The 24,537-nt window shown below is 38.6% G+C and overlaps 1 protein-coding gene across 8 annotated transcripts in view; it reads right to left on the bottom strand.

The window, feature by feature from the left end:
- ELMO1 (engulfment and cell motility 1) overlaps positions 1-24,537 on the bottom strand; it is a 548,623-nt gene that overhangs the window by 346,417 nt on the left and 177,669 nt on the right. For all 8 annotated transcript variants that reach the window (XM_060156835.1, XM_060156841.1, XM_060156838.1 and 5 more), the window contains 4 exons: positions 23,797-23,832; positions 13,935-14,034; positions 5,886-6,037; positions 3,227-3,305 (listed from right to left, as the gene is read on the bottom strand). In XM_060156835.1, the coding sequence (XP_060012818.1) occupies positions 3,227-3,305; positions 5,886-6,037; positions 13,935-14,034; positions 23,797-23,832 (367 nt within the window). The remainder of the gene's footprint in view (positions 1-3,226; positions 3,306-5,885; positions 6,038-13,934; positions 14,035-23,796; positions 23,833-24,537) is intronic.

Raw genomic sequence — 24,537 nt, 5'->3', positions numbered from 1 at the left:
AAAGCAAGAAGTAGGACCATGACAGTCCCACAGATGTGTGTAGTTGCAGTGGTTCCCTCTCTGGGAATGCAGTTATAGGTTTCTTTAAAATTTCTTCCTTTGGAATCTGTATTTTCGGATTTTTCTATCAAATATTTTAACTATAAAGGGGTTTTTAAAAATAATCCTTATCAAAGCCATAAATATTTGTAGAGAAATTTGGAAGGGATCTGACCAACTTCTTTGCCATGAAAATAATAAAATAAATAATGGCAACTAGTTGTAAGAAAAAGGATCCACTTGCCCACCTAATAGCTATCCCCTCTCCCACAAAACAAGCACCCCTTCCCTTTATTTGGGCAGGAAAAGGGAGAGTCTCCAATACCTGGGAGGCAGGGGAAAGCATGACCCAACCCCCCCACCTCCCAGGGAGGCTGACAGGGGACCATCCACAGAGGATGCAGTTATACCCCAGGCCCAAGTTCACTGCTCTCTCAGGCAGGCCAACTCAATGAATGCAAAACAAAAATATCGCCCAGGTCTGCCTGCCAAGTAAAAAGATCTGACTTCAGTCATATTTTTCTTCAGTAAAAGCAGAAATAAGGTATAGGTATTTAAAATCCTTTTAAATTCATTAACATTTTGAAAAATAAAGAAAATCCAGATAATAGAGTCCTACCAATGTGTTTGAGCCCAAGTTGGAAAGAAATGTTGAAATAAATAAAATGTTTTGACTGAAGTGGAATTTTATCCAATGTCCAAAAGCTTTAAAAAGACAAACAAACAAACAAACAAGAAAAGGGACATTCCTGTAAATCCAGTAAGTAAGTGTTTAGAATTATGTTTTCATCTGATTGGAGTAAGAAAATGGGCTTGATGTCTTTCAGGTGTCAGTAAGTTCTTTACCAGGCAAATACAAGGCCATTCTGCAGGTGATGTCTCCTTGACCGGCGTTCAGTGGGATGCTTTGCAGATAAGAGCAAGAATGAAGTTGGGATTCTAGCTTTGACTCTTATCAGCTCAGCAATCGGTCAAGTTCTCTACTTCCTTTGACTCTCAATTTCCTCATTTATAAAATGGAAATAATAAGACTTTCTATAGATATGAGAATTAAATGAAATGACATAAGACACTGAACATGGCATGGTGCATGGCAAACCCTCAAATATTATCACTGGTGACAGGCTTTGGGAAATTTTCCTGTTTGCCAAAAAAATTCAGACCTTTCAATCTTTCAAAACACAAGCCAATAACAATATATAATATACAGCAAGATGTCACCAACTAGCTTGATCTTCTGCTTTAAAGGCCTCCACTGATGTTCAGAAAATAACAACAAATAAACTTTTCTTCATTATGAACTCAAAATAATTTTGAGCCAACGCTCTCTTAACTCGCTAAAATGTACTTTAAAAATTAAAAATCGAAATATTCATTTTCTTGACCAACAATAATCACTGATTCATCTTAAATTCAACATAGTTTATAAAGTCCAAGTTAATTTTCTATCGACAAGTATCGTCATTTTTATTTCAAAGACTAAATTAGTCATATAATACTTTGGATTTTCTGCTGGTTGATATACACCCTATCTTTCTTAGTTGAATTGTCTTCTTAAATGGTTTAATGTTATTAGACTACCCTTTGTGATTTATTATTAATATAGCAATATACAGCCAAACTGTACCATGTCGGTCTCATGGAGCCTAATTTTTCAAAAATAAAAAATGATTTGATTAGCGGAATCCAAACCTAATGTTAATGGTGTTCCTAACATAATGGTATCCCCCATTATGTTTTCATTGTTATCATTGTCCTGGAGTCAGCATAGATTGGCATCTAATTCCCTATTTTTCCATGGTCGTTCAATTCCAATTCAACAGATTAACAGTAGTTTCAGTGTAACAGAAAGATGCAAGGTGTATGCATCTTACTCGTGTCTAGATGCAGAGATCCAAGTGAAATCGCAGCACTTGGGGTGAGCACGAGCTTTCATTTCCTCTAATCCAGCCACAGGAAAAAACACAGTCTCAAGAGGTCCAATCAGCATTCTGACCTGGCTCTTGACCCCACTCTACAAGCAGCCATCAGTGGCCTGGCCAGTAGAAGGATCAAGCTTCTCAATGCCCATGTCAGGTTTACGTATGTGCTGCCCATGTCAGGCTTGTGAACATGCCCAGGTAATTTGCTGGGATGACGGGAATTATCATGAGCCCAGTATTTAGATATAAATATAAAAGAAGCGGCCCTACCCACGATCCCACTTAAGATCTGCAAAGCCACCCTTAAAAATCCAGCCTGGAGCATAGGCTTGGGGAGGACAGGCACCTCCTGGCTCCAGCCAACACCAAACTAAAAGCACAGGAAACTAGAAAGCCACTCTACTTACTGTGCAAAAACATAGCCCCTAGGAATGAGCAAACAATCCTAAATGGAAAACAAAGCAGAAACCTTCACATTTAGCCACTGAGATTTAAAATCCTTGGCAACGAAAAACTAAAGTAAAAAAATAAAATTCTTGACACAGTGTTCAGTAGCATACTAGCTTTCTAAATTCTCCTAAAACAATTTATTGATAACTGTCATCAAGCTCTAAAGGTTGAAAAATCTCATATTTCCATCCAGTTTGTAAATGAAGTAAATTGTGACCAAGGTAACAAGTATGTTATGTTGATGGAAAAAAAAACAGGAATGGATTCTGAGGTGTGAACCAAATTCTAAGACATGCAAAAACCCACTTCTTCTACAACCACTTGATAATGGTCCTTTCCCTAGTTGAAGAAGAACTTGTCTTCTCACCTTCCCATCTCACACCTCCCTGGGGAAAGCATGACAACTCTCAGGGTCTACGTTTTTTCATCAGGCAAATGGGGACAATCCCTCTCTGGACCCAGTGAGTATCCAATGAAATGACAGAAGATCACAGGGGCTTCTAACTCTGAATCCATCACAGAGGCAGAGTTTCATCTTTATTTCATCTCTTTGTTCTGGGCTTCTATGTCAGGTTTCATGTGATGAAAGGGCTCTACCACTGGAACACTCCTAACTTTCCTCATCAGACAGGGGCTTGCCCATCTCCACCTAGTTCCCACTGGATCTGTGAATGATCCCAGGCTGTCCAGGCAAACCACTGGGCAGCAAGGAGCCCCACAGGAGTTCCTGGGATGGGAAGGGGAAGGCTCTCTCTGTACCAAAAGTTGCCAGCACAGCTGGGCACAGTCTTTAAGACAAAAGAAGTGCAACTTACCTGCCTCTTCTCATCAGGAGCCTTCAGGAAAAGTGCATTAATCACCGCAATGGTATAGGTTTGGATTTCTTGATCTGTCCTGTAAAGACACACAGTAATACAGAAAGTCAGAAGAGGCTACCCCTGAGTTAGACCATGATAAAGCTCATGATTATGTCCCCCCAAAATAATGAGAGAGAAAGCCAGGACCTAGAAAACGCAGTCAGCACTGAAAAAATATTTCGACCATCACGAGGCTTGAAACACAGTGAGGGGACAATTACTATTGCTGGCCAGGCAAAACACGCTCAGTGGAGATCACCCAGACATACAGGTGGCCAGCTGGCTCTCTCCACTTCTCCTCTATTAGAGTCAAAAACATGGACCAGGGGATGTATGTGTGTATGTGTGTATGTGATTTTCTGTCTGATGCATGAAGTATACCTGGGAGTAGTCCTGGGTATTCCCTACATTCCTGGGTTTATGATAAAGGAAACTGTTTTGTCACCATGGCAATAATATTACATATTCTAAAAATCTATTTCTCAAATAGAAACTTTTTTTTTAATTTAAAATCTTTATTGGAGGGCTTCCCTGGTGGCACAGTGGTTGAGAGTCCGCCTGCCGATGCAGGGGACACGGGTTCGTGCCCCGGTCCGGGAAGATCCCACATGCTGCGGAGCGGCTGGGCCCGTGAGCCATGGCCGCTGGGCCTGCGCGTCCGGAGCCTGTGCTCCACAACGGGAGAGGCCACAGCAGTGAGAGGTCCGCATACCGCAAAAAAAAAAAAAAAAAAAAAAAAATCTTTATTGGAGTATAATTGCTTTACAATGTTGTGCTAGTTTCTGCTGTACAACAAAATGAATCAGCTCTATGTACAATATATCCCCATATCCCCTCCCTCTTGTGTCTCCCTCCCACCCTCCCTATCCCACCCCCCCTATCCCACCCCTAGGTGGTCACAAAGCACTGAGCTGATCTCCCTGTGCTATGCGGCTGCTTCCCACTAGCTATCTACCAAACAGAAACTTTTAAATAACAAAAGAATAGGTTTTTATGTTTACAAATTTGCTTTTCACAGGAATGAAATCGGAAATTTCAAATAAAGCCAAGATCTAATGTTAGCTGCATGGTAAATAGTAAATAAGAAGGACCCAAGGCTAAGGACCAGAGGCCTATAGGCTATATTTAGAGATAATTTAGGAAGAGGCAGAGCTTAGAACACAGCCTTTGGCAGGATGAAATTCTAAGCCCAGTGCCCCACAGCCCGGCTGTGTGGCCTTGGACAAGTTCACAGGGTGTCCCTACACAGTTTCCTCATCTGTAACACTGGGTAAAAACACTCCTATTTCAAGGAGCTGCCTTTAGCATAAAATGAGGTAATGCATATAAAATCTTTAGTACAGCACTTGGCAAATGAGAAACTCTCCACTTGGCAAAGCACTCTATAAATGCACAGTGATGCCCTCGAGATTCAGAGAAAAGATACAGACTTTTAAGTTGATACAGTTCACATTCAGGGACATGTGAAACTGGTATTATTTCCAGAGAGATTTCACACAAAATCATCATTTTAGAGCATATGTTAATTTCCCGAGGCCACAATCCATAAACTGTGTTACTTAACATTTTACATTCTAGTCACCATACCCCCTCCATATGAAGGAAACGTCTAATGCACTTTGGTAGTTTATATTATAAACACAGTCAACATTTTCGGTAGATTGAGAACTACTGAATACTCCCTCGCATCCCCATCCTACACCCCCAACCCAAACAGGCCAATCAGGTTTCTTCTTGAAAATCTGCCAGTGTGACCTGAGAGACCAGGGGCAGCAGTTACTGGGAGCCAAGTCACGTGACTGCCAGCCAGTACGCTAGAGAAAAGGCCTGTTGTGAAGACTCCAAGGAGGCCATAGTTTCTGTCCTTCCCAAGGCTTAGCTACTTAAGTCATTCCTCGGTTCTATAAAGTGCGCCAGTATCCTTTCAATAAACTCCCTGTCCTAGCTCAGGATGCTTCTTGCCACCTGCAATCCAAATACTTTAATTGATAAAGTGGCGTTGTACAAGGGATTCCTTCTCAGGCTTGTATCATCGGAGGCAACCTTACTAGTTACCTAAGCATAGAGAGAAGGAGAGATCCCCAAAGACCGAAGTCTGCTAGGGCAGCTGTCTCATAGCTCAAGCCTCTTAAAAAATTCGTATATTATAGAATACAGCAATCAAAGGCCATTGTAATCACCTGGAGCCTAAGAAAGAAGTCTGGCTTTAAAAATTCCTAATTAAGTATGAAAATTCTCATTATATCACAGAAAGCACTATTTTATATGATTAAGGATAAAGACTGTTGAGAACTTAAGAGAACAAATTGTCCTATTGTGTCTTATTAAAAGTAAAACTCTACCGATATCTACCAACATTGATCAGAAGTGAGTGCCTACCAAGGCACTGGGGGCAGACCAGTGACAAAAGCAAACAAGGGGAGCACCCAGGGGCAAGTAACTGTGCCATGTCAGTGTGATGGGGGACAAGCATGGGACATGGTTTGATTATATACCAAATCAAGATTCTTTTTCTGTGTATTAGTCAAACCAATAGGAAACCTTTCCCAGGGGGTTATGGTGGCTGTCCACCTGAAGCATTTTCCCTTCCCACTGTGGTGGAGTCAATCTTGCTTACCCTTGAAGATGGGGAATGAGTTGGCCGATAGTGATCTCTTGCGCCACCTTCTGGTAGAGGTCATGGCTGTTGAGCACCATGGACTCCAGAATGGCCAAGGACCGCTGCAGGATGGAGACGTCTATGGCTGACTTGTTGACAAAACTTGCTATCTGAAAACCCAAGCAGGACACAACTCATGGTAAGCAGAGCAAAGAAGTAGAGAAGGGAGCAAATCAAGTAAATCGGGAGCTCATTTAAGAAACACCAGACACCGAGGACGAAAAGTACGTGGAATAGTACTATTACAGAAGAATAGTCAGAAACGCATGGAGTCAACAATGATTGTTCACCAGCTTATTACAGACCACTATTTATATCCTATTTCTCTAGCTCAGTAATAAGCAATCTTAAAAAGGAAACAGCTTCAAAGAATTATTCTGTCTGGTGTTTCTGGAATGATTCTTCTGAGTTTCAGCTTTCAGGGGCAGACAATTTCAACACATATATTGTAAGAACTCTTGTGTTTCTTTGAGACAGTAATTTCAACATATACTAATAGCCATTCCCTTCCATTTCCAGGCTACTCCTTCACCCACACGATCTGTGGCTTTTATGTTCTTATTATGCTCCTGTTACATTCTTGAGGGACTCACACAAATCACACTTGTCAACACAATGCAACTGGCAACTTTTCACTCACTGGCTATTCTCCTTTTTATTCAACGGAACACTCAGTGAAACACTCTTTCCCCCATTCTTCCAATTCCTTATGGTTAAAATAAATTCTTCTCATCTCTCTCAAATTTAGCAAACAGGAAAACATTTAAATTAGAAGTGTTAAAAGTTAAAATAGTCGTTTAAGCTCTAAAATACATTCCCTAAGGAATTAATCACTAAAGCCTCAAGCATAATAAATCACAATGTAAGAGGGAAGTAACATAAGCATTAGAATAATGGATCACAGTAACCCAAACACATGGGTACCATGAAGGTTTTATTTTAGAGGCCTCATTAAAAGTTCTTACTGTCTGTTGACAACTCGCACTAAAACGCTGTGATTATATCATCATAATGACTGCTTTCTTAAAAGCTAAATAATTTGGTTCCATGACAAATTGACACTTACTGCTCCCCCCCATCAAAACTAATTTCTCCCTTTCTGCTGTCTCACTGTCCCCTTCTCATCCTCTCTCCATCATTGTACAAGATAAAATGCAAAAGGACCATGACAACTGACAGTTACCAGCTCAACTGTTTTTAGCCCAATGACTCCCCAGTGAAAGTAGGAGTGAGGGGTACAGATATCAACACCCTCTGCGCCTCCAGATACACCTGGATCTCATGGAGTGAAAAATAAACGACATGAAGAAATAAAGTAACATTATGATTTATATTCCAAAAAGCTATTATTTTATAATACAGACTACAGGAAGAGTATGAGAACTTTAAGATTCTCAAAAGACTGCTTTAGCTCCTTTCACAGCTAGTAAACTTCTCTAATGTGTTTACTGTCCCTGCCAAGCCCTCGCCTTAATCCTCATAGATGGGCCAGCTCCCCTATGATATCTATCATGCCACCTTTCCTTCTCTAAGGCCAACTTTCTCTCCCCCAAATCCAATGACCCTCATACCGTGCTCATGGTTTAACACCTAACTTAGATCTCTTCTAAACAGAATGTAAATTCTTTGACTTCCCCACCAGCACCACCCCAACCATTTTTCATTGTCCCAGTATAATTCTTGGCACTTAGTAGAAAACTGAAGAACTCACAAAGAAGTGCATTGACAATAACTCTTATTTCTCTGCACTAATTCTATTTTCCTTCCATGCTCCTTTTCTTGTCTCCATTTAGTAAATTTGGATGTACCTTTAAGACTCCATGGAGAATCCTCCAGCTGAAAGCTGATGGTCAACCTCCCTCCCCCACCCTCTAGCCTTCATCCCTTCTTTGCATTCATTCAAGTGATACGTATTGACCATATGCTATGAAACAGGCTTGCACTGACCTAGGATCTGGAAATCAAGAGATGAGCAAACACACATGATTTTTAAATTCAAGGACTTTATAATCTAGCACAGACAGATTAAAAAGTCATTTACGGGCTTCCCTGGTGGCGCAGTGGTTGAGAGTCCGCCTGCCGATGCAGGGGACGTGGGTTCGTGCCCCGGTCCGGGAGGCTCCCGCATGCCGCGGAGCGGCTGGGCCCGTGGGCCATGGCCGCTGGGCCTGCGCGTCCGGAGCCTGTGCTCCATGGCGGGAGAGGCCACAGAGGTGAGAGGCCCGCATACCACAAAAAAAAAAAAAAAAAAAAAAGTCATTTACTATGAAGTATGTTACGTGCTTATTCTTGGCATCCAAAAGTACACCTCCACTTAGACATTCCAACAAAGCCTAAAATTAAATGGGCTAAAAATCAATCTCATTGACTTCTTATTCCTGCCTTCTCAAGTATCACCTTTCTCGAAGTTTGCCATAATCATTAGTGATTAATAGTCTTAGTTCCCTACTTTCTATTTCCGTGGACACATTTGCAATGTCTCCCCTATGATACATGTTCAGTTGTATATACATAACACTGGCCCACGGTCCAACTCGTTCCTGGGTTACTAAGACAGCATCTTCTTCAGTTTCCTCTATATTCAAGATTTCCCTCTAATACAAATTTACCCTTTACTTCCATAAATATCCTGTGACAGTATTTCCTTTCTTGAAATACTCAATCAAAACTCTCAATGTTTCCCTGGTATGAAGCACACTTTCGTATAATGGGTTTTAAAGTTCTCTGCAAATTATTAACTCTCACCTGCTCCCAACAGGCTTATACAATGATGGTAAAACAGGCTATATGGTCTTTGCTTTCATTCAGACATTGTACCCCACATATATATTCCATTTCCATTTGCCATTTTTATATATTTCTCTCTCATGAAACTAATCCATTACCTTCCTCAAGGTATTGTTTAAAGTTAATCTTTTCCATCACTTCAGCTCTTCCTTGACACATAGATCCCATCTCTTCAGCAAGCCTGAAGCAGGATACAAAATTTTGTGTAACACACTAAGCTGGCAGAGAGGAGGCACACAACTCACTAGAGTCCTGTGCACAATTCTGTAGGAGATACTAGTTGTTTTTTGAAACTAACTTCTATCTTTTGCCTTATTTTGTCAATAGTTTTAACTAGACATCTAAATGACCCAATATTGTCAACTAATGAGTACTAATAACCAAGGCATCAGGGCTGATTGAGCAAACATGATGACTGTAGACAGGCTCCCTATTGGTGCATGGACGAATTTGTGACTGTATAAATGTTATTTTCTATGTCTAGTTTAAAAACTATAGATCGTAGTATAGCTTATAGAAGGTTAAAGATAGTCTGGTCAAATTTTAATTTCCCTTGTCTTCCCAAAAGTCAATAATGACTTCCTTCGCCTTTAAATTTTTCCCAGCTCCATTTCTGTATTTTTGGTCAATACAGGTGAGCCGGCCTAAATCAATCAAAGGACAGCTTCTTGAAAGTAGGTCTGTATCAAAGGGAAAAAGAGGTAGGAGGAACTACAAGTAATTATATATATTACCTCCACGTGCTTCCACTCATTTAAAAGTGCTACCGAAATAAAACATAGGAATATTTGGGTGACATTTTAGAAGCTAAGGGTCATCACATGAATCAATGATACAAATTATTAAAATTACATAAACACTTCTTTGAATCACTTAGATTGAGATCTTAAAATTATCCTAAGTTATCAAAACTGAAAAGATCCATGGAGAACATGGAGCTCCACTCCCATATTTTAAATTATCTGGGCAGAAGCCCATAAATCTCTCAAGTTTTTAAGAGGCAAAAATTATTGGGTCTCTAAGCTGAAACTGGCTGGATGTTTATCCAGGCACTGAAAATACTGCAGGGTGAACCAGGCCCTCCTGCAGAGCTAAGGTTTCAAGAGCATTTGTATAAAACTTTCCTTCCAAGAAAAATCACCGATATTATACTTGGCTAGGGGAAAACCAACTGGTAGCACAGAAAGTTCTAGGTTTTTTCTTTTTTTTTTTTCATTTCTTTCCTCTCCATGCCTTCTGACCCTCTCCCTAAGAAGCCAAGTCTTTAAAAAGCAACAACGTTATATATTGGCATCAAGAGATTCCAAGTTTCAAAGTGTTTATGAAATGATGTTATTTATTACAGAAAAAGTTTGTAAACTAGAATCTAGATTCACACATAACAAAATAGATAGTGGAGAAGGAGACCAAGGCTGGCAGGGGAAAAATATTGCTCCAAAGTCGTATGAATTTGGCATTAATAGGAAGCCAAGTCTGGACCACAGAGATAAGCATCTTTTGTCGGCGCATTTCCTAGTTGATTTTTGTCTAGATAAAGCTCCATTTAAAAGACAGTTGCCTGTATACAATTCCTGGGTTGTCAAAGTGCTGAATTTGATCCAGCTAATGAATAAAAAAGTTAACCTTACAAAAACTATCAATTATAAAGTCATTTTCTGATGACCACTTTTTTTTAATTCACATAAGGAGTTGAGATTTAAGTAGCAATGCAAAGGAAACAGAATGACTAGGAATCAGGATAGCATATATTAAACGTGCTGCCTTTTGAAAAATATTTAATTTTTAACTTAAACTGCCAAGACTGCTAGTCTGCTTCCTTAGATCTAATATGATTTTTATTTAATTTCAGTGAATGAAAACTGTTTCCATAAGCAGTTAGGAAATTAGATTATTGTCATTCTCTCTAACCACATCTCACATCATTTAAAGAAAGACAGCTTTGTAATTCCTTTATATTCATAACTGAAGTTTTAATTGAAATATATTTAAATACAGTGGCACAGTATTTTTTTTTTTCTTCAAGTTTCAGGGTTTAAAAAAATGCTTCCAAAGCAAATTTCACTCATTCATTTCACAGAAACGTATTAAGGTCTTACTCTATGCCGGGTTCTAAGGATAGAGACAGGAAGAAAGCCACGGTTCCACCCTCCAAGGACTCATGGTCTCTTGGGAGAGCCAGTCAAAAGAACAAGAAGTCCTCAGAAATGTGGTAAGTGCTGGGATAGTGGCATATACAAGATCCAAGGAGAATGAAGAGCAGAAGAAATCAGTTAACTCTGCGCCAGTGAGGTCAGGGAGGGCTGAACAACAGGTAACGCTGCTTCAACAGGACTATTCTTCAGGAGCTATTCTTTCCATCGCTTAAAACACAGGTGCATGATGAAGGGGGAGGGAGCCCTGACCCGGGGGACCAATGACACCCCGCTCTCTATAACCTCACTCAATCTCCCCAAGCCATTGTGTCCTCATCTCCTGACCAGGAATAGCAAGACTAACTGCTCTGTTCCGCAAAGGATTTGCTGTGGGTATCAAAAGAGATAATGTGCATGAAAGCATAACATAACTTCAAGGAATTCACGTCCAGAATGGCACTGTTTTTATAGCAAAAGAGGCTCTAATATCAGAAAAGCTAAGCAATTTGGATGTAGGAAAGAAAGGCCTGCTATAAATTCAGAATGAATTGAAAAATTCTGTTAAGTATAAAAAATGTGCAAAACCCAGTATTTTTAGATTTGAACTTACTTCCCCTAGAACTTTTATTTTAAATTGAAGTCCAGTTGATTTACAATATTCTGTTAGTGTCAGTACAGCAAAGTGATTCAGTTTTATATATGTATGTGTACATATATACGTGTGTGTGTATATATATATATACACACACATATATATATTCTTTTTCAGCTTCTTTTCCATTATAGGTTATTACAAGATATTGAATATAGTTCCCTGTGCTCTACAGTAGGTCCTTGTTGTTTATCTATTTTATATGTAGTAGTGTGTATCTGTTAATTCCATACTCCTAATTTATCCGTCTCCCCTTTACCCTTTGGTAACCATAAGTTTGTTTTCCATGTCTGTAAGTCTGTTTTGTAAATAAGTGCATTTGTACTATTTTTAGATCCCACATATAAGTGATATCATATAATATTTGTCTTTGTCTGATTTACTTCACTTAGTATGATAATCTCTAGGTCCATCCATGTTGCTACAAATGGCAATATTTCATTCTTTTTACGGCTGAATAATATTCCATTTCTCTAGAACTTTTATCTTGGAAAGAAAAATTACAGCAATTTTTTCTCTGCATTCATAATCTAATGCTTGCATTTCCTGTCACCACCAAAGGAAAGCACTTCCTAACACATCAGGATTTCCTTGGCTTTCTCTTCTACAGTCATTTCTCCTTTTTTTAGCAATTCATACCACTGACAAATATAGGCAAAAAGAGGCTTCATCCTTCTTTGTATGTTTTCTAGGTGGTTCCCATTACTTGTTTCCCTCGTAGGAAAAAGGGATTCAGAGGTGCGTCAAGAAGGCCCTGGGTTCCCAATCGGCCCTCCTCTGAAAAAAATAGGCAACATCATGAAGGCGTTCAATCTGTGGGGCTTCTGCTCCCAACACCCTCAATGAACAGACTAGGGGCTCTTCTATGCTCTTCAATTCAAGGCAGTGTCTCCCTCCAGGTGCTGACTAACTTCAAAAAGAAAAGAGATAACTTCACAGTGGGGAGACCCAGAAGATACCACCTTATCCACATAATCAAGGTCAACATCACCATTAATAAGCATATTAACATCTCAAACCCCAATGTGATGCTCTGAAAAGGGCACAACATTACTTCTCTAATATTCTTGTCGAAAATGCATAACCTTAATTTAATCATGAGGGAAATATCAAAAAACCCAGACTGAGGGACATTCTACAAAATAACTGACCAGTATTCTTCAAAATTGTCAAAGTCATGAAAGACAGGGAAAAACTGAGGAAATGTCACATTGGGAGACACGCCAACTAAATGCAGTCTTGGATCCTGGATCTGGTCCTTAACCAGAGAAAGGAAATTGGTAGAAAAACTGCTGAAATCAAATAATGTATTACACCACTGTTAATTTCCTAGTTTTTATAATGATACTATTATTATGCAAAATGTTTAGGGAAACTGGTTGAAGCTTATATGGAACATTCTGTACTGTTTTTTTGCAAATTTTCTATAACTCTACCATGATTTCAAAATAAAAGTCTTTAAAGACTCAAGTGACTCATACTGGATTTTGCTTTGATTTTCCAGCTTTTGCACAGACTCTCTGAAATTCTTTATTTTAGGCAACCCTTCCCAGGAATCTAGATAAGATAAATGTATGAATTCCAAACAACTCTTCATTCCCAAAAACAGCAGGAAGAAAGATGCCAATACATTTATAAACCATTTCACAAATACAAAGAGAGGAAAAATAAGTTAACAAATTAATAAATAATAATGATTCTTGATTTAATACTACATTTAATAGTTATAAAGTCAGGACTATTCACTTTTGATTAGAACACTGGAAACAGAATTGTAAATTTGCAGACACGTCTTTATTACTATTCAACGCTGGGAATGGTAGGGCCTCTTCTGCCCTCTCTCCCCAAACCAGGTCCACCTTTGCCTGTACCTTCATTAGTTTCCTCCTAAGGAAAGTAGGAACCAATCGAATTAGTTGATCTCAGAGACATTTACTGCACCAAGATTACCAGTAAGCAGGCTTACTCGGCCTAAGAGGCATGGATCCAAGCACACCTTCTTCTCTTACATTCCTGCTTCAGACCCAGTCATATAATAATCAGTATATTTTGCCTCTTTCCCTTTTCCTGAACACCTGGTTAAGGGGACAAGGATTGGGAAGGACAGCAGGAACTCTACTTAGATCTTGAGAACAGCAGAGTCCAGAACAGGGGCTCAGCAGATGCTTCTCTGATTTTAACATGTCACCTTGATTTTCCTTGACTACGGGTTCTCATGTATTATACAATCCCTTATGATCCCAGTGGGAAGAAAACGTCATTTTTCATACAGAATTTAGGTGCCCTGACCCCCCACATACATAATACTATCGAAAACCACACTCACACTTTAACACAAAGAACTAAAAGAAACCATTCTAAAATATGCTCAAACCAGAGAAAAACATCTGTAAAAGAAGGAAGTGATTTGACCTTGGGAAGCACAATCTGAATTACCTTCTTGATGAATGCCACCGAAAACGTATCCCAGGACACTATTCCGTGGTCCATCAGCTCCACAAAGGCCGTCAGGGTGAAGGACAGCATGTCTCCAAAGCTGGAAAACACAAGATGGTATAAGGGTGATGGGCCCAAGAGCTAAATACAAGGGAAGACAGAAGTGAGAAAGCTTTAGAGAGCTGAATACAAGCAGAACTGTAAGAGATCGCTGGGATAAGCAGCTGGGCCACAGGCAATGTCCTTGCAAACATGAGTCAATAGGCAGGAGGCAGGTGGCTTCACAGAGGGGAGCCAGGGCCTCCGTGGGACACACCTGGGCTCACACTCTCACTCAGGTGAGCTGTGTTGTACTGGGCAGGTCCCTAATCTCCCTGAGCCTCTGTCTTCTCTGCTGAAAAACTGGATAGTGAAATCTATTTCATCACAGAGCTGCTTGTAGAGCACTTAATAAAGTGTGTAACATACAAGAATTCAGTAAATGATAGCTTTAAAAAGTTTCCCAGCAAACAAAAATTAGGAAGAGGGCAATATGCTTCTTTTATTATCTCTGGGTATCCAACAGGGAAGATTATAAATAATTCTATTAACAGTATTAGCATTTTGCAAAGGATTCTTGTGGTCTATATTTGTGTGTGTGTGTGTGTGTGTGTGTGTGTGTGTTTGGGTGAGTGCATTTACACACACACACATAGATACAAATATATATGTAAGTACACATATTCATTTCTATATTACACTGGCCAGCATTTTATCTTTAGTTAATAGGCTTTATATAATATCTTTCTAGAATATTATAGATAATAACTGTTCGCTGGCCATAGACTTGCTGTGATTCAAAAGGCTGTAGGAAGGGTCTCATGAGTGGGTTAGAAGTCTAAGCAGAGATCAGGCAAGCTCAAGTAAAAGAACAGCCTTCTAAACAAGCTCCACCCGTGACCCTTATCAGACAATACCCTGATTTCTAGGGCTTTCAAAACAACACTGAGAATCTTTTACAGAAACTCACCTCTACTGTAAATTATCACCATAATAAATAGTAACTCAAAACTCTCAAGAGAAGTACTTTCCCTTCAAGTACATTGAATTACGCCCACCAGGATCTCCACACTATATACAACCACACTGATTCATATGCTTGATTTTTTAAAAATAAAATTAGTTGTTCAGATTTTTAATCTGTAGACGCTTATATATCACAATTGCTACACTACAAAGTCTCATAAAGTGCCTAGATTGAATCTTCCCATCCATTTTCAATTAATAGAATAGGAAACAAGCTCATATTTCTTTTTTTTTTTTGCGGTACGCGGGCCTCTCACTGCTGTGGCCTCTCCCGTTGCGGAGCACAGGCTCCGGACGCGCAGGCTCAGCGGCCATGGCTCACGGGCCCAGCTGCTCCGCGGCATGTGGGATCTTCCCGGACCGGGGCATGAACCTGTGTCCCCTGCATCGGCAGGCGGACTCTCAACCACTGCGCCACCAGGAAAGCCCTCATATTTCTTTTAAAACAGCTTCACAATTTCCCTTCTTCCTAGTGTTCTCAGCCCAGCCTCAATAACAGACCTGGAAAATTCTGCATCATCTCCGAAGCTGTGATGCTGAAAAGAGACCTACCAAAGAGGAAGTGGCTCTCAGGAAAGGACCGTGATCCCAAGCTGCCGGAGATCAGAGGGGATGAGGTGTGCCTGATAGAAATGGCTAAGCGGTTGGTTTCTGGAGTCAGACAGCAGAGGCTACCCTCCAGCTCTCAGTGGACAAGGACACATTGTATGCCTCGGTTTCCTCATTTTATAAAAATGAGGACGACAGTGATGCTGGTGGTGGTGGTGATACCTAACTCAGAGGATTGCTGGGGAAATGAAAGGAGCTACCATACTTAGAGCCCTCTAAGCACCATATAGCACATGGAAGGCAGTATGCGAATGTCAGTTATTATCATTATGCAAAGTGGTATTTTAAAAAGGTACATAAAGCTCATGATTTTCAAATGTCTATCTTCATTGTGTCAAGAATTCTCTGTCCTTGGAGAGAGAAAAAAAAAAAAATTGCAAGAAAAGCCAAACGTTTCAAGCCAGAGAGAAAAGCAGCAAATATTTTTTTAAGGCTTTTCTGAGTCACAGGCGGGCAATCCCAATCATACAGGGTGGCATCAGAGAATCATGCCCCAAAAAGGAAATTCCAAACCAGAAAACTCAAGCTTATTTTAAGAAAACAAAAAAAAGCAGAAGGATAGGCGGAAAATGGATTAAAAATACTAGCAAGAAAGGTTATATAAAAATTCCAGAATGGCTCTTTCTACAGACAATGAGTCCTAAGAAAATCCAAACATTAGCTTGCAAAAAAAAAAAAAAAAAGGCAGGAAATTGCCTCAGGAAAATAAGAGAGCCAGGAAATAAAAGCAATTAGTAAGATTTATTAACAGATTATGTAGGCATTAGAATTACTGTGAAAATATTATTACATAATAATGTATAGAATTATTAGTAAACAATATTAGCTCATTTATTATTTTATTATATTATTAGTGATAAACCATATTAGCAATTTTTTTACTTATAAAAAGGAAAAAACAACCACCAAGTGATAACGAATGGCTGACATCTGTTTACACCTGGCACGCTAAAAGACCTCAACTGCTATAAGATGCCCATCTATAAGACATTGGAGGATGGCATTTGTGACCTCCACACAGTGCAAAAATACTGCCTCAGTATTGTCACTAAAAGAACAAGCAATGGAACGGGCAGTCAAAAAGGAGTAACATGCTGCTGAAATCAAACTCTTCTTTATATTCCCTGTAGCTGGGACTAGAGACGATATTAGTCTTCATTAACTGCTTTAAAAGCAAAAGATAAATTGTATTTATGCTGTCTAATTATCTGAAGGCAAAATGACTCTGCTCCTTGCTCAATGGACTCATAATCCAAATGGCCTTAGTAACATCTGGGGATTGTCCCTCAAGTGTTCCAGAGCTCTGCCTACAGGCTCCTCAGACAGGCTGCAAGGACCTGGGAAAAAGATGGAGAAAAAGGGAAAGAGTATTGTTTGGTTTCCAAACCTCCAAGCTGCTCTTGGGACCAGGATTTAACTCCCCAAGGTTGTTAAGGAGTTGGAGCACCATTTCTGAGAGCGCAGCTAGGGCTTTCTGGGCTTTGTGATAACCCATTAATGACTGACAAATGAGAGAAGCTTCTTCACATCACACCAAGGTGCCCAGGAGAAGGAGAGCTCTCTTGGTCCATCTAATGTTTTATATAAATGTTATATAATTTATATTTATATAAATATTATCTAATTACATTTAATATATTTAAATATATAACTATATACTCTATGGATATAATGTTATTAGACGTCTATTATATATAATCATATATATGTATCTTATAAATATATAGATATAAATGTTATTAGATATACTATGTTTATATGTTATATATTATAAAATATATAATATGCATATATACTATATTATACATATAGTATATATATGACATATATAATTCATTATAACTGGTTGCTGGATGGCATACTAGGTTTACATGAGGGAGAATTTTTTCAAAATTCAACTTCAAATCCTTAGTTGCAAGAAAAGGAGAGCCATGCTAAAACTGTATCACCTTCCAAATCAACGGACTCAATCATCTCATTTCAAATGAGGCAGCTATAAAAGCTCTTCTTGAACCCTGCCACAGATGCTTATTTCACTGCTAGAGGAGTGACTCAGGCTCCAAGAGGGAAGGCAGGAGCCAGGGTCCTGTCTCTGAAGTCAGTGCTGGGTGCAGAAGATCAAGGCTAAAAGGACTACAAATATAAAGCAACCACATGGCACCTGCGGGGAGCATTTTTATTTGTTTGGTTTATTTTTTTTTAGAAAGTGCCAAGCTAAAGATTTTGCAGCACTGACTGACACAAATTAAGCCGACTGCAAACTTTACATGCTGGTTGACAGCCATGTCACAGCCAACACACCATGTGTGCTGGAATGATTCAAATAAATATTTCTCATCAATTCAGTAGAGACCCTCTTCTTTCCAACAAAATTCAGCCAATCTCAAAGCATTTAAATTTTATGCTGCTAATTTTATAAAAGAATAGTGCTTCCAAATGTCTCCACTGGGTGTCATGCCCAAAAGAGAAGCAGAGAAAAGATGAAAATAAAGACCAGTTTCAAAGATATTAATAAATCATACTGAATATATCCCTAACTGCCAGAATTAATGAATATGGTTCTACCCTGCCCTTTGAGTTTTCCCTAGTATTTTATTTTGTTTCTGGTAAAACTTATATACACTAAAATGTATGGATTTCTGTTGCCCTTCAGACATTCCCTTACCCTTTAGAATCATAGCATTTCTTATGTCAGCATATATTCTCTTGGCTCCTTTATTGAAAATTTAACTGTGGATCAATTTTGGACTCTATTCTATTCCATGGATCTGTCTATCCTCTTACACCAATATCATATTGTGTTAATAACTAACTTTACAGGAAGCCTTGAAGTCAGTTAATGAAATCTTCCAACTTTACTGATTTTTATGAGTTTTTCAAGACTGTTTTGGCTCTTCTAGGTCCAGTACATTTCCTTTAAGTTTTTAGGATTGGCTCGTAATTACTTTTTAAAAGATTGTATTTCACTGAACCTAATTTGGAGAGAATTGCTATCTTAAGTATATTGTGTCTTCCAATCCAAGAAATGGTATATTCTCCACTTATTTAGGTCTTCTTTAATTTCTTTCAGCAATATATTTTTTTTTTCAGTGAACAGATACTGATGTCTCTTGTTAAATTTATTCCTAAGAATTTTATGATTTTTGACACTTTGTAAATGGAAATTATAAAATTTCATTTTCCAGTTGTTTGCTATTAAGGTATAAAAATATGTCCCTTTTATATACTCATGTTATATCCTGAAACTTTGCTAAATTCAGCTATGAGATCTAGCAGTTTCTTTATAGATGCCCTAGGATTTTCTACATAGTCAATCATGTCCTCTACGAATAGAGTTGGTTTTACTTCTTCCTCTCTGATCACTATGTCTTTTAACTCTCTCTTGACTTATTGCTATGGCTAAAAACTACAGTACAAGGTTGAATAGAAGTGCTACATATTTGCCTTATTCCCAATCTTTATTGGGAGGGGTGGGGATTCAGTCTTCCAACATTAAGTATAACGCTTTTTTTTTTTTTGCAGATAGTCTTCATCAGGTTGAGGAAGTTCCCTCTATTCCTCGATTGCTGAGAATTTTTATGAATGACTGTTGGACGCTATGAAATGCTTTTTCTGTATCTATTATCTACTTTCTGTATCTGTAAAGATGCTTTTTCTCTTTAAGTTTTCTCCTTTATTTTGCTAAATACTAAATCACAGTGACTGATTTTTCAGATGTTAAACTATTTTTGAGATAAATCTTTACATCTTTACAGGCCACAAATCTTTTTTTTTTTTTTTTGCAGTACGCGGGCCTCTCACTGTTGTGGCCTCTCTCGTTGCGGAGCACAGGCTCCGGACGCGCAGGCTCAGCGGCCATGGCTCACGGGCCCAGCTGCTCCGCGGCATGTGGGATCCTCCCGGACCAGGGCACGAACCCGTGTCCCCTGCATCAGCAGGCGGACTCTCAACCACTGCGCCACCAGGGAAGCCCCACAAATATTTTTTATACATTGCTTGAGTATATTTGTTCATACGTTTCTGGGGAGTTTTGCACCTCTGTTGATTAATTTTTATTTCCTGCATTGGCTTTGTCACGTTTTGGTATCAGAGTGATACTGGCCTCATAGGCCTCATAACATGACTGAGGACTTTTCCCCTCTACCTCTATTTTCTGAAACCATATGTGCAGATTTGGTATTTCTTCTGCATATGTATAATTAAATTCACCATTGTAACCTATTTTCATTGTGTAAAGGCTTTTGAAAATGAATTCAACTTCTTTAACAGATGTGGGTATTCAGATTTTCTATTTCCTCATAGGTCAGTTTTGTGTCAGTTTAGTCCTCAGTTAACGCTGAGATGGAGTAAGGAGAGCAAGAGGTTTATTGGAAGATAGGTGGTGCTTGTGAAAGATAAAGAGGCACAAAGCAAGACTGGGTAAGAATACCCTTCAGACCGTGAGGTAGATATGATGCCTGTGAAAGGAAAGAGGACGCAGATGTAGCTCTGACAGTCCCAGCCAACCCAAGAGGAAGCTCAGTATAAATACGGATTGTTAGAGGGGTCCCGCAATGGGCAGAAATGGCCAGGCCCTGGTATGTGCACCGTGCTCATCAGGCTCACTGACTAGTGGCTGCCTAGAAAGAGCGTGTATGGTCTTGGTTAGAAAGCTGTTATGGATCTTGAACGTGCTATAGCAGGAAGCTATCAGCTAACTGTACTCCTCAGGGTTGATTAGCAAATTCTTTCTTGAAGGGAGATTAGAAATTAAAAAAGAAATTAGAAAAGAGTGTTAAAATCTCCAACCATGATTACAGATTTGTCTATACTTCTCTTTAGTTGTCAGATTTTGCTTCATGTACTTTGAAGCCTTATATATTAGGTACAGACACATTTAACACTTTATGTCTTCCTAATGAGCCAACCATTTTTTATTGTGAGTTATCTCTCTTAATCTTTGATAATATGTTGCCTTGAAGTCTTATTGTACCTGATATTAATAAAACAAATGTTTTATTATCATTTCCAGTTACATGGTATATGTTTTTCCACTTTCAAACTACATGTTCTTTTGTATTTATAGTATATCTCTTGTAAACAGCATATAGCTGGGTCCTGCTTTTTCAAATCTGATCTGAAGCCTCTTAATTGAAGAATTCCTTCATATTTCCTGTAGTGTGTATCCGCTAACAATGAACCATCTTAGTTTTCCTTTATTTGAAAGTACTTTTATTTCACCTTCATTTCCAAGATAGTGTTATTAGAAAAGGATTCTGGGTTGACAAGTTTTTTTTTTTTTCTTTCAGCACTTTTAAGAGGTTGCCTTCTGGCCTCCATATTTCTAATGAGAAGTCAGCTCTCATTCTTATTTTCATTTTCTTAATGTAATAAGTTGATTTTCTCTGGCTGCCTTCAAGGTATCCTTTTTATCCTTCAATTTCAGAAGTTTGACTATGATGTTTCTAGGCATAGTTTTCTATCTATCCCACTTGGGTTCAACAAGCTTCTTAGATCTAAAAATTTATGTTTTTCAACAAATTTCAGAAATTTTCTATCATTATTTCCTCAAACATTTTTCTGCCCCATTATCTTTTTCCTCTCTCTCTGGTACCCCAATTAAATGTATTTAAAATCAACTGTTACTATCTCACAGGTCAATTCACTATTCACCTCATCTAGTCTTCAGATTGGGTAACCTATACTGATATATCTTCAAGGTTACTGTCTCTTCTGCCATCTTCAACTCCTACAGTGAATTTTTCATTTTAAATATTACACTTTTCAGTTTCATAATTTCCAATTGGTTATTTCTTATTTCCATTTCTCTGCTGAGACTCCCCATCTGCGAATTTAATATGCTAATGCTTTTCTTTAGTCTTTTAATATATTTATAAACATTGCTTTAAAATTTTCATCTGCTATTTCCAACATCTGGGTCATCTCAAGGCAGGCTTCTACTACTTGCTTTATTTCTTTTCTTAAGTATAGGTCATCTTTTCCTATTCCTTATATACCTAGTAATTTTTTACTGTATTCTGAACATTGGGAATGAAACATTGCCAAGGCCATAGTTCAGCTTTGTTCTTCTGAAGAATTGGTTTTTGTTCTAGTAGGAAGTTAACTTGGCTAGAATCAGACTCCAAACTCCTCAGTGAGTGACAGTTTAAATCTCTTCCCAATTCTTCCCATTTCCAGTTGCTAATTTTACCAGGTCCCTTTGGGGTTCCCATACACACGTATATTCACACTTCAGTGATCAGTGATAGATTTGGCAGAGTTTATATATAGATATGGGGTCGTCTCATACCCTCTGAGCCTCCTTCCTTTCATGGATTCCCCTTAATAATCTAGCCGCTCTGCCAGCCCCAAACTATATCCTCTTAGTAACTTACTAAGACTGAGGGTTCTTGTCACCCCATGATACCTGGATAAGCAGGACTCCTCAGGCAAAAAGCTGCAAACACACAAATCTCATCTAGGGCTTATTTGTTCTCTCAAAGATTGACTTACTTCTTTCTGTCTGTTTTCAGTTGCCATACAGTTTCTTCAGACACTTGTTTTTAGATGTTTCTGTTTGCAATATTTTGTCTAGAGTTTATAATTATTATCTATGGTACTTAGTCTGATTAAGCTACTTTGCAATTACCAGGGCCCTGAGCATTGATTTTGTCTGCGATTGATAAATGGAAATCATGATTCACACTTAGTCACACTTCCAACACCTCTATATACCAAAAGATTAAAACTACTGGCAGATAAATTTTAAGAAATTATTTTGGCTTCAGAGCCCAAAATTCTTCTGCATTAGTAAATTGTATGAGGTTGTTAGAGAAAAAATCAGTTCGAATCCCAACACCACCTCATTTTAACTTCTTCATAAAGGAAACAATTCTAATTTTACTCATCTTGTATGGTGGATAAAAGTGTGAATTAGAAGTAACGAGTGTAAACATTGAGACAATGCCCAGGACAGAGTAAATTCCCATAAAAGATGGCTTCTACTGCTATTACCATTAAGTGCTTCTACTATATTAAAAATATATATCAAAGTTAGGTTTAAGAAGCTTTACCCTAAAAACTCAATATTTCTACTTTATTAGAATTTAATAACTGAAGAGTTCCTGCAATTAATACTTCTTCTAGTGGGAGGGGTAGGGGAAGATGAATGATTTGAGACCACTATCATACACTGATCAGAATTTTCTCTGAAGGCTTAAAAAATAAGGTGCACATTTTCAGATACTGTTCAGTCTTCCTTCTCAAACTGAAACTGTACACTTAACAACTTAGCAAAATGGGACTTTGTTCAACCTATTATAGAGAGTTTGTTAGATCCTCTTTGGACTCACCTTGTTTAGTGGATAATAAAGGCACTGAGGAGGGAATACTCTAAGAAAGAAGTTTTGAGATTTCCAGACGTAATTATCAGGCAATTCACAAATATATAGGTGGTTGAACACATTCTCAGACTGAAAGTAAATAATTTTCATTCCATACTTCAGCCCTAAATCTTTTTTTTAATGCGGATCTTTTTCTTACCAAACCACTGAAGAAAATCAAAGACTTTTGACTTTGAACATCACATAGGCCACAAAAAAGAAAGTTTTTTTTAAAGTAATACATAAAATTATGCCTAGCCTTGCTCCAGGAGAAGGGTAGCAATCCTGATGTGATCATTTTATGGTTACAAACATAAAATACTCTTTCTACCACAAAGCAAAGAGAAAAGGGAAATAAATTTTTAAAGAACCTGTTCATAAGAACATCAAAAAGGGGCTTCCCTGGTGGCACAGTGGTTGAGAATCTGCCTGCCAATGCAGGGGACACAGGTTCGAGCCCTGGTCTGGGAAGATCCCACATGCCGCGGAGCAACTAGGCCTGTGAGCCACAACTACTGAGCCTGCGCGTCTGGATGGAGGCTGTGCTCCGCAACAAGAGAGGCCGCGACAGTGAGAGGCCCGCGCACCGCGATGAACAGTGGCCCCCGCTTGCCACAACTAGAGAACGCCCTCGCACAGAAACGAAGACCCAACACAGCCAAAAAAAAATTAATTAAAAAAAAATTAATTAAAAAAAAAGCAAAAATAAATCACTTACTCAAAACATCTAGACACATAGTTACACAATCAGTCAGAGGACAGGGTTTCATTAGGCAGAGAAGAAGGAAGTGTTATATCATCTGAATCAACCCATCAGAAATTCTTACCAAGGCTTCATGATCTTCTGCAATTTCTGGTATCGTCTGCAAAATTCAAAAACAGTCACGTAAGGAGCATGTGTGAAAGCAATGAGTTTTACACAAATTACAGATCACGAAGAAAGCCCAGGATGAGATATAGGGCAGATTTAACAGTCATTAAGAGAACTTAATTCATTTCAAAACATTTCTCCAAGCAATAAATTGGTGTTTTTTTAATGATACAAAACAATCAAAAGATGGGGATTAAACCACTGTAACCAACCTATTGCATTTACTTAAGAGTAAAGGCAAGAAGAACACTCCATTTGGCTCAGAATGGGTATATATTCAACAGGGGGAAATCCCTAGAAATAAGAGGGGCATATTTTCAATGAAAAAGCAGAGCAAAAAAACACTAGTCCAGTTGTTCTTAAGTACATGCTCAACAATGGAGAAATAGTTGATTATCTTTCTTTGGTAAAATGCCCACTAATTCTACTTTCTCTTTTCTTAAGAGAAAAAAAAAAAAAAAAGCTTCTTCTGAAGGAAGACACCGTGAGACATTGCAATAATTCCAGGACCACAAATGGAACCCTGGGATAGTAGTCTGCAAAAAAAGTGCACAATCAACAAAACATGTCTGTAAAAAAGGACAATTATGCTTCTTTAAAAACTAAAGATTAGGTCAAAAAGATTCGGAAACAAGTGTTTCTAACCTTATCAAACCACTTCCCATTCCTCAAGTCTGCCACATTTCTCTGGCATTAA

The sequence above is a fragment of the Lagenorhynchus albirostris genome, chromosome 8 (assembly GCF_949774975.1).
Source record: "Lagenorhynchus albirostris chromosome 8, mLagAlb1.1, whole genome shotgun sequence".
Classification (NCBI taxonomy): Eukaryota; Metazoa; Chordata; class Mammalia; order Artiodactyla; family Delphinidae; genus Lagenorhynchus; species Lagenorhynchus albirostris.
The sequence above is the reverse complement of the archived record's forward strand: the minus strand, read 5'-3'. Positions and strand labels throughout refer to the sequence as shown.